General features: G+C 34.6%; 2 protein-coding genes and 1 long non-coding RNA gene across 6 annotated transcripts; 2 read left to right on the top strand and 1 right to left on the bottom strand.

Moving 5' to 3' along the window:
• Positions 1–921: 921 nt before the first annotated feature.
• LOC105763983 (uncharacterized) lies at positions 922–1,818 on the top strand. Its single transcript, XR_001124495.2, has 2 exons — positions 922–1,073; positions 1,384–1,818. It is a non-coding gene; the product is annotated as an uncharacterized LOC105763983 (long non-coding RNA).
• Positions 1,819–3,199: 1,381 nt separating this feature from the next.
• Positions 3,200–5,569, top strand: LOC105763982 (caffeic acid 3-O-methyltransferase). Its single transcript, XM_012582401.2, has 3 exons — positions 3,200–3,674; positions 3,744–4,054; positions 5,058–5,569. Exons 1-3 carry the CDS (start codon positions 3,262–3,264, stop codon positions 5,417–5,419), a joined length of 1,086 nt encoding a protein of 361 aa, XP_012437855.1. The 5' UTR covers positions 3,200–3,261; the 3' UTR covers positions 5,420–5,569.
• Positions 5,570–5,600: 31 nt separating this feature from the next.
• LOC105763980 (metal tolerance protein 1) lies at positions 5,601–8,261 on the bottom strand. 4 transcript variants are annotated; one of them, XM_012582397.2, is made up of 2 exons: positions 8,096–8,261; positions 5,601–7,049 (listed from the first exon to the last, which is right to left on the bottom strand). In XM_012582397.2, exon 2 carries the CDS (start codon positions 7,047–7,049, stop codon positions 5,775–5,777), a length of 1,275 nt encoding a protein of 424 aa, XP_012437851.1. In that variant the 5' UTR covers positions 8,096–8,261; the 3' UTR covers positions 5,601–5,774. The 4 variants fall into 4 exon arrangements, with proteins under 4 accessions (XP_012437851.1, XP_052481404.1, XP_012437852.1 ...); XM_052625444.1 differs by lacking the exon at positions 8,096–8,261 and adding an exon at positions 7,992–8,067; XM_012582398.2 differs by lacking the exon at positions 8,096–8,261 and adding an exon at positions 7,751–7,961.
• Positions 8,262–10,985: the final 2,724 nt, after the last annotated feature.

The raw sequence follows: 10,985 nt of genomic DNA, 5'->3' as shown, positions 1-10,985 counted from the left end.
AATAAAATCAATTTCAAATGAACACATAAACACATCAATAACATTTTAATAGGTATAATAAGATTAGAATAACGATATACCGAAGAAAAGAATAATTTAAGTCATACATAAGAATACTAGCATTAAGAAAAAATGTTATCATGTAAACATCAAACGTGTAGTCCATATATATAAAAAGGTGAATTTTAAGATATAATATGAAATAAAGCATTAAAATACATACAAGTTATATCGAATTTTCATAAAATACATGTATTAACAAATGATGAATTAAATAATAAGATGTTACATTTCAAAATAAAAGTTTATAATGAATTTCTAAAAAATATGTCTAATAAATTTAACATAGTATTAATTTGAAATATTCAAATGATACTAAAAATAAACTACGTCAAAATAAAACTAATTTAATTTTAAATTAAGTTAATAAAAGCTTAGTCGAAATTGAAAGGAAATAAAATAAAAAACGAAATAAAAGAAAATAATGGAACAAAATTACATTGAAATTAAAACAAAATTTAATTGGTAGCAAACATAAATAAAAGTAAAAGAAAGATAAAATTTGTACTGGATTAAAAATCGAGGGACTAAAACTGCAAATAAACGCATAAGTGCAAGGATTCAAATCTGATTGATAAAATGACGTCATTTGTCTTTGGATCGAAATGAAAATAAAATAAAATGTGCGGTACAAATTAAGAAAATGGTAAGAAAACTGAATCGAACAACTCCCAAATGAAGAAGGGCTCATAGTGCAAATAGACCAGAAAGATAGCACGCGCGGATCCTCCCCGGGTCGGGTCACACACGCGGGTCGAGCTCAATACGGCGCCGTTTTGGAGCCACTGATCAGACTCCAAACGGCGTCGTTTTGATATTAAAATAAATCTAAAAAAAAACCCGAAGATAAGAGTCATTCAGGCATAAATGAAAAAGAAAAAGGAAATAAACCCTAAACCATTCTAAAAGACAGAAAAAGGATCTCCTTTTCTCTCCGCTGCAACCCTGATGCACCCCCTCTCGAACTTCGATTTCGACGAAGCGACTGAGGTCCGGCGGCCTCAAACCGGAAGGTGAGTCTCTCCCCTATTTCTTTTAATTTTATATATGCTTATGTATGTATTAATAACAAAACAAAGAACGAAAAGAAAGAAGAACGATAAAAAGAAAAAAAAAAACTGAATCGCCAAGAGAGAAAAAAAACCTTTGTTGTATTGATATTTTTTTCTGAGTTTGTTTTTACAATCTCTGTCGCTGTGTGTTGATTCTCAAAATGGCTTTATAACCGCATCGAAAATAAAATCAAAAAAATACATCATTTTTTCTCCTATTTTTCTGCTATTCTCCTTTCTCTTTTGCGTTCTGTCTTTGCTTGTTTTGTAGGCATTTGTTGCGGGTGCAGGTACGAGTACGGTGTCAGGTGCAGTGATGTGGAGGCTCGCGTGAGGCTGGGTCAAGGTGGCAGTGGCGTACGTGCGAGGGAAGGCTGTACGGAGGCGTGCGTGGCTGGAGAGAACGGCGCTGGAAGCTGCTAGGGTTCCTTGCTCCTGTTTTGCGTTTTGGGCTCATTGGGCTAAAGGTTTCTAGGCTAGTGGGTTTGGGTTTTAGTTGGGTCTTTTGGGTTAGTGATTTGGGCCATGTATTTGGGTCTGTAATCGGGCTTGAAAAGTTAGATTGACATTATTGGATTGGATTGCTTATTATTGGTTTTTAATATCTGTATCGGGCTAGGCCGAATTGGGCCTATTACATTTATTATCTTAATAGTCTATAATTTTATAATTTTAAAGGATTAAATCAGATTTTTATCATTTTGAAGGGCTAAAGTGTAATTTTATCATTATTAATTTAAAATTTTATAAATTAAAAAAGAAACTTAAAGGAAAAAATTTCCGTTTTAAGGGATCGAAGCTGATCACCCTTTCCTTACTCCGCCACTTTAATTAATTTTAAGTTTCTATAATCAATTCAATCTTCATATATAGAGATCACGAAATTTAAAAACATGACTTATAAAATCCAAGCTTGAACTTACTCTTTACCTAATTTGAATTAAATTTGAAAACACCAAATTTAAAAACTTAAAAAGAACTAAACCTGAAAAATCCTAACCATAAAAAGCAAACTTAAAAATTCTTTAACTAAAAAGTTCAAATCCAAATTTAATAAAACAAATCAAATTTAAATTTTTCCAAAATAAATTTTAATTATTTTAATAACAAATAATTAATTTTAATATTAAAAAGATTTACTTGTCATCGTAAAAATGGATTGTGTTCTTGTTATTGGATCCATTCAGGGTAGATTTCAAGACTAACTGAATAGGGATTAAGCTATAAAAATTATTGAATTGTGCTGAAGATAATTGAAGGTAGTTATCCAGTATGTCTCGAGGGAGGCTAATACGATTGCAGATGCTCTTGTCGGATTGATCAAATATGAAGAGAAAATTCTTCCTTTAGCTTAGGGTACTAGATTAACGTGTAATAGTTATTATTTTGTATAAAAAAAGGACAATAATTAAGTTCGGCAGAGGAAATCTATTCCCAACCGCCATTGTTAAAAGACAATAAACTTAAATCAATGCAAGGGACCAAACTGAGCTGCATTGAAACTTATTAATTTGCTACCTAACCGTTGTTCTTAATCATCAACTCCATTTGAAAGTTGGTGTACCCAATGAGATTAGGTTTATCATGATTAAACTGAGATTCAGATTGATCGAGATTGAGATCATAATTAGTAGTAATGTTGATTAATATATTTTTATACAACGAGTAGAAAGATTACGTGGAAACCGCAAATCACACTCTAAATTTACGGAAAAATGTATTTTTTTTAAAGTTTTTTAGATAATTTAAGACATATATAAGACAAAAATAAAAAGGAGTGAGCCGTCATAGAATACTTAAGAAAACAACTTGAGAAATATTATTGAAGCCGTCTCTGAAGCAGATTTCTATCAAGATTGAAGATACCTATATTCATTTATTGAATTATTTTTGAATTAATTCTAGATTTCACTTATAACATACATATATTCACACTTTCTTTTCGATTGGTATGTGTATTATTGCTAATGCAAGAAGACGTGAGTTCAAGTGTGCGGAAACACATTATATATAATATGAGTAATTCTAGGCATTGTATGCAAAGTAATTTAATACTAAAACAAATCAGACTTGAACTCTCCCAACAGCCATTATTAAAAGACACTAATCTTAAACCAATTGAGCTGCGTTGAGATAATTGAAGAACCAAATGGCTATGCCTTCTTCAATAGAATCTCAGCAACAGGAAGTAAGTGGTGAAAATGACAATGAAACTTATTCTTTTGCTTCCCAACTTGTGATGGGAACATTCCTCCCTATGGCCTTGCAAACAGCATGCGAGCTTGGGATATTGGAGATAATTGCAAAAGCAGGTCCAGGTGCCAAACTCTCCGCCACCGATATTGCAGCACAACTGCCTAGCAAGAACCAGGGTGCACCAATCATGGTGGACCGTATTGCCAGACTTTTGGCTAGCCACAACGTGCTGTGCTGCTCTGTGGTTGGTCTTGAGAGACACTACAGTTTATCCCCAGTGTCTTACTACTTCATCCCTAACGAAGATGCTGTGTCGTTAGCTCCTGTCTTGGCCCTGAATCAAGATATAGTCTCCTTGGTTATCTGGTCCGTTGCCCATTTTCTTAAAGTTTTTACTTATTAGATGTTTGATTATTTGATGGATTTTATTTGCAGGTGTCAACTTAAATATGCGGTTTTAGAAGGAGGGATCGCCTTCAACAGGGTGCATGGAGCACATGCCTTTGAGTACCCTGGATTGGATGATAGGTTCAATCAAGTTTTCAACACAGCCATGTTGAATTTAAGTACAATGTTTACCAAAAAATTGCTCCACTCTTATGATGGTTTTCATGGCCTAAAGCAACTGGTAGATGTGGGTGGTAACCTTGGTATCACACTTCACTATATCACTTCCAAATACCCTAACATCAATGGCATTAATTTCGACTTGCCTCATGTTATACAACATGCCTCGTCCTATCCCGGTATATTTATCATCTTTTTCCTATTTAAATATATGTAGTGTTCTAGTAGTTACAAATGAAATATCTTAAATAACTAAAAATTAGAATTTTTGGTGTAATAAATTACGTCTCTTGATAACCTGTTGTCTGAATTGGACCAGACTGGTCAAATCAAGAATCGATGAAGATATTTGTCCGATATGAGGTAAAAAATTGGTTAACTCGTGAATCAATACAAACCAGTTAAAGAAGGCTAAAATTTTGATTGAATCACAGTTGAACCGATTTTTATAATTTTTTTTACTTTTTTAATTGTTTTTAATAGTTCATTTGCTTTGAATATGCTAAACTGATCGAAATAGTTTGACCACCTATCTAATTCCAAAAACATTGCTTGATTGAATAGTTTTGACAATTTAAGAAAAGTGACTTCTAAAATATATTTATTGGATAATTATGTTTCTATGGAAAGACATAAAACTCTTATAAATAAAAATAGACTTTTAAACAAAATTTCATAAACAATTTTAAGGTTTTAATCTCATAAATTTATGACAAAAACATAAAACAAAGCTCCCTTTTTGTTCTCTCACCATGGTTTATATTCAAATATCATTTTATAAAAAATTACTACAAAACTTCTATATAGAAATAAATAATCTGGTTATATGTTCAATGCTTAGGAATTATTTTCATCAATAAAAAACACAAACTGAGGCAAAGGCAAAGGGGTAGGCAATGGCCTTGGCCCACTCCAAATGGTAGATTTATCATTTGATTTCTTAAATTTTTATGAAATTACCTAGTATTAGTATAATATTAAAATTATACTTTAGCTCTCAATAATTTATGATTCATCTTTGACTCTTCAATTTTTTTACTTAGTTATTTCTTCAAAAGTTCGTTTGCTTGTAACTCTTTCACCTACCAAATATAAGTTAAAGAAAGTGAGTCTTTGTTTAATTTCTTATAGATTTATTTTTATCCCTAGGCAAAATATTAATGAATATCTTCCCTTGTGTAGGAATTGAACATGTTGCTGGTGATATGTTTGAAAACGTTCCACAAGGAGATGCTATTTTTTTGAAGTTGGTTCTCCATGATTGGAGCGATGAGAAGTGTTTGAGATTGTTGAAGAACTGCTACAAAGCCATCCCGAACAATGGCAGAGTCATTGTTGTAGATTCAGTAGTTCCTGTTATGGCCGAGTCTACTCCTTCGGCAAAGGCCACTTTTCTACTCGATATGCTAATGATGACTCAAAACCCCGGTGGGAAAGAACGAACGAAAGAAGAGTTTGTCGCGTTGGCGACCGAAGCCGGGTTCAACAGCGTTAAGTTCGAGTGCTTTGTTTGTGACTGTTGGGTTATGGAGTTCCACAAATGATATGCCTTCAAATCCCAAAAATCGGGTTTGTCTATGGTTGTTTAACTTGTAAGTTTATCGTGCACATTGAGTGTTTATCATTATGTTCATCGCTACCTCCTGTTATGGAAGATTAAAATGATTAAATTGCTTTTGCCTTCAAATTCATTACATTAATGTGTAATTGAATTGAATATCTGTCTTTTGCTTCAAGCTCAAGCAACCAAACATGGATTGACTGAAAACAATGATTCAACAAAGGAAATTTACATAACATCTACTGATTAAATACTGGATATGGACCAGTATTTATGGCAACTATAAATATATGTAGAGTAATGAGGTCCATGCATGCTCTAAATTATTGTCTACCATTTTAACGCTCAATCTGAATGGTAACATGACTGATATTATACTCCCTTCTGATATATTCGATTACGTTGTCTAAGACGATGTCTGCATCAGCTTCGGGTCGGATTTTGACATGGCAAGCCAAGAGGACTTTCCCCACTGTAATGGCCCATATATGCAGCTCATGAATGGCAACAACATCCCCCATTTCCAATAGCCCTGTTTCCAGCTTTGTTGCATCGATCTCTCGAGGCGTACTCTCCATCAGCACTTCGAGTATGCTGCGCAACATTTTGATGGTAGTCCCCAAAACAACTACTGAAAATATCAGCGTGCAGATCAGGTCGACGATTTTCCATTCAGGTTTGTACCATATGATTGCCCCTCCAATCATTACTCCGATACTTTGGATGGAATCCCCTAGTACATGAAGATAAGCTCCTTGGACATTTATGTTCCTTCGTTTCTTTGGCTTATCAAGCAGTGGCTTTGACTGTTCTTTGTGAACGTCGTGGTGGTGATCCTCGTCTTTGACATGCTCAGTCTCTTCGTAATGATGGCTGTGCTCAGTCTTGGAGTGCCCCTCGGGATGATGATGATGATGGTGGTGTTCTCCTGTGGAGTGTCCCTCGTGGTGATGGTGCGTGGTAACACTCACACCATGACTATGATCACTATGGCTATGGCTATGGCTATGGCTATGGCTATGACCATGACCGTGATCATGGCCATGACCGTGACCATGACTATGATCATGGCCCAATAATAGAGCCATGATAATGTTAACCACTAATCCAAAAGCAGCAACAAGAAACATTAGAAATCCATACACCTCACCTGTGTTATTAATGAGTCTAACAATGGCTTCATACACTAAAATTCCTGCAAGCAACCATATCAACTGGATAGAAACCAAGGCCCCGAGAATCTCGATCCTAAAAAATCCGTATGATTGACGAGGATTAGCTTCCCATCCAGCTGCCCATAACGAAAACAAGGATATGGCAAAAGCTGCAACATCAGATAGCAAATGTGCTGCATCAGTTAATATTGCTAGACTATTGGCTTTGATGCCTCCCACTACTTCTACACTCATGAAGATGACGCAAAGCACCACGGCAATTAAAAGCTTGCGCATGGAAGCCGATCTTTCTTCGGCATCCTTAGAGCTAGTACCGGCATCAGAAAATCCACAAGGTGCTTCCCCACAAAACTTACTCCCTCCTATACGCCTTTGGCCTTGACCAACATCCACATTTATTTCAATATATTGCCCATGTTGAGGATTTTGCACTTCCATCTGAAAATTGAACCGAGAACATCATGAACATAAACATAATCCGATAACCAAAACTTTTGTAATGAAACATGTAAATATGTAAAACCAGAACATGCAGGAAAAAGACATAAGCACAAGATGTCTGTCTGCATAGCATCATTTACACGACACTAGCCGGTTAGCTTAAGACACGAAAGTTTGTTCTAATCAAACTAGCAGTGGGATGTTTGCTTGCCAATCATCATAACTGCTTCAATTTATAACAGAACACTTGAACATAGATCAGATGCCTCAAAGAGGCTGATAGACGGGGAAGTCAAGTCGAAATTGACTATAAGACAGGCAAAAGTTTGAGTTTTAGTCGATGAAAGACTTCCTCATATGCAAATTACTTTCATCTCAAGGAGCTGATTCTGTAAATTAGGGATACAATCATGCAAGCAAGAATTATTACCTCTCAAGGAGCTGATACATACATGTGTGTATGTGTGTGTGTATATAACATATGGGAGATAAGCAAGTCCCTAGCAAGGAACTGGACTTAAATGGCAGAAGGGTATTTCGCAGAGACAATGACAAGGTGAAAGGGCCATAACTAACCCGTACCAAAACCCAACACCTTGCCTAAATGCCATTTTTTCCAAAGGCAGGGATATGAATGATAACATCGCCGGAGATATAATTTACTATTGAAAGCAACCATCAGTCATAGTGAAACATACGTATAATTGACTGCAATAAGCCAGTGACAGATAGAACTTGTTTAAGGCAAAACAACAAACAATCTAGCATCACATTCTTGGACAAACTATCTTGTATTTCGTCTCCATGGACAAAGAACCAAGTAAGCTGAAATATATATACACACATATATAATAGTAAAAAAAGTGCATTAAATCATGAATTCATGATGAGTATTAAATACTATGAAATGGGTCACTAGCATGCTAGGATTTAACCAACCCCAAAAGGTCATAACCAGCTACAAACACCCAGAGTTTATAAAGTGATGAAATTCATAACCAAAAAATGGTTTAAAATACAGATTTATGGAAGGGTTGTTGTACCTGTGTCAAAACTTGAAAGCCCCCAGACCTGGCTTTGAGACTATGATTGCAGCCAGCAAATAAGGATAGATCATAGAAGTTGATTTACTAATTACCACCCAATGGCAGTCATCTGTCATATTACAACATTGCCCTTACCAGCGCCCATAAGAACTAACCCAACCTAATTAAAAATTTTATTTATTACATTTTCCAAGTTACAGAAAACTTGGAGTTATTGGAGTGCTTCACATGGGTCATGGAGATGAGTCATAGTTGATAGTGCTCCCAACAAAAACAGACAAGCAAGTACATCCAAGAACAGCCAACTACTGGTCTGGTCTACCGAAAAAGCTTTGAAACTTCTACAGACAGAGTAGTCTTTTTTTCCAAGTGTTTGTCTGGTTGTTGTGCCATAACATGAACTTGTCTTTCTCAAATCCAAGTATTATTTTCAATAAATTTACTTAGTCGTACACAATAATCGTTTAATTTATGTCTAGTTTATGTGTCTCGATCAAATACAACTCATTGGATCGTGTTCTTAGAACATAATTAATAATCACAGATTTGGTAAGTTTTTAATTTTCTTTTTCTTTTTTTGTTATTTCGGTTCTGTAAAGATTGATATGTACTATACAAAGAACTTGCGGTGTCTCTTCCACAAAACATGGGAGTGTCTCATTCTTGCAATGATGACTGTTAATGAATGTGACAAAAACTTAGTGCGATGTGGAATGATCCGACTATGATTTCCACTTTGGATAATAATAGAGGAAATGAAATCATTAGGGTGTGGGCTTAAGACAAGGATTAGGTGTCAATGAGCTTCTTCCACTTTCAGCTAGGCCCAAATATTCATTTTGGGCATGTTCTACTTGTTTATGGCAAGGCCTTTGGTTTGTTGTGGTTGTCGGATCCTCACGCTGAGTTCATTATCAAATGGGAAGAGATGGAGATTCGATGTCAACGCACTAGATATGTGTTATTGGTTGCTAAATTGATTTGGCTCCTACTTATATTGTCTTATGTTGGTGAAAGTACTATAGAGGTTCCTGTAATAGGAGTCAGATTGCATTTTGTGACATGTGGCGTGCCATGTGTATCTCATGTTGATGTGTTTAACTAGTTTTTAACGGTAGAAATGTAACACCCCACACCCAACTTGATCATCAAATAAGAATGTGTGATATCACATTACATTGTCAAAACAACTCATATTAAACATACACAACATTCCATATATTTAAATCACGTTAACACATTTCAAACATAATTTAATCATTTAGGATTTAAACGAGGTATAATACGAGCTTAAGATTCAAATCCAAACTCTTTTGTCAATGTTCAACATAATGTCTCGAGACAAGGGTTTCCATGTCTCGAGACAGGCCTCATTTTATTTTAAGAAATTTTAGCTTCAATGCTTGTATGTCTTGAGACATGGGGTTCTTGTCTCAAGATTTAGAACAAGGCAAAACTTATTTAGATTTGATGTACTTTTGTCTCGAGACAAAAGTCACTTTGTCTCAGGACTTAATTGAGGTAGTCTCGAGACTAGCTCGACAGGTCTCGAGATACTAAGCTATTGATTGTATGAAATGATAAAGTTTGTTTTAATGGTCAAGAGACATGTTCTTGTTATCTCAAGACTTAATGGCAAAATGACCCTAAATGCACAATTTCAAACATTCAAACCATACAAAATTATAACTAAAATATACCTAAACTTTACACAATCGAAAAATCATCAATTCAACATATAAACACATTCATTCACCAACAAATCCTAGCATCCATTTCATCATTATATAACCAAGCAAATTATGCAATCAAACACTTATAAACATGCATGATAATCTTTAAATCAAAAGATGAAACTCACCACTCAAACATTATAGGTCATAATACCAAAAGTACCAAATATTAACTTAAGCAACATGCTAAATCAACATAGGTACATGTCATTTGACCCAAACACGTTTATACATACAAAATAAACAACTAGCTGGTTTCCAATCTAAGCTTTCAAGTTGGATGCTTCTAACCTCGAATTTGTTGGATTCAATGCCCTAAATGTAGTGTTTTCGTCTATGTACACTTATATTTTTGAACAAATTATTTAATAATAATATCCATTAACTACATTAATAACTTTTGTATATTGTCCTCAATTTTTTTGCACGCAGAGCAAAATGGAAGTAAATATTAACTCATTGGTTATCTAACATTTAACTAATATGAAGCAATATTATGTAGTTGGATTGTAATATGGAAATACAACTTGTATTAGTAGATGAACCTAAACATGTCGTCCTTAGTCTAATCAGAAATGAGCAAATCGGTTGAAAGATTAGTATACCGTCTATAAAGTCTAATATGGGAGATGCTTGATCTTGAGCTCAGAATGAATGACTCCCAAAGATACAAACATAGATGTGACTGTCCAGACTAATAGTACATCGAACAAAACCTAAGTAGAATAAATTCTAGATTCGTTTGTAGATTTTTTTTTCACTTGTTACATTCATAGTGTGGCCTACCTTAACCTTGAGTGGATAATGGACTATGTATGAGAGACTGGTATACTTTGATGTAACTAAAAGTCTAAGTTCAAATAGATAAGGAACCGAAAGCTAGTGCGTTGGGTATACGAATTTTGCAATATGTAGCATCATTCATAATAATGAAATTCACAGCCAACTAATAGGTAAATGATATCCTCTCATCAGCATTACATGTTAGTGTTAGAAAAAATTCGATTCGAAAACGGTTTTCTTGTAGAGCGAAAAATTAAAATTTTGAAAATGAGTCGGTTTGTGATATTTATAGCAATAAACTTTTCACAAAATCGCACCTGTATTTTCAACTAGAAGGATCCTTTTCGTTCCCAACTTTCAATTGAATGACC

This window comes from Gossypium raimondii, chromosome 12 (genome assembly GCF_025698545.1).
Source record: "Gossypium raimondii isolate GPD5lz chromosome 12, ASM2569854v1, whole genome shotgun sequence".
Classification (NCBI taxonomy): Eukaryota; Viridiplantae; Streptophyta; class Magnoliopsida; order Malvales; family Malvaceae; genus Gossypium; species Gossypium raimondii.
The sequence above is the reverse complement of the archived record's forward strand: the minus strand, read 5'-3'. Positions and strand labels throughout refer to the sequence as shown.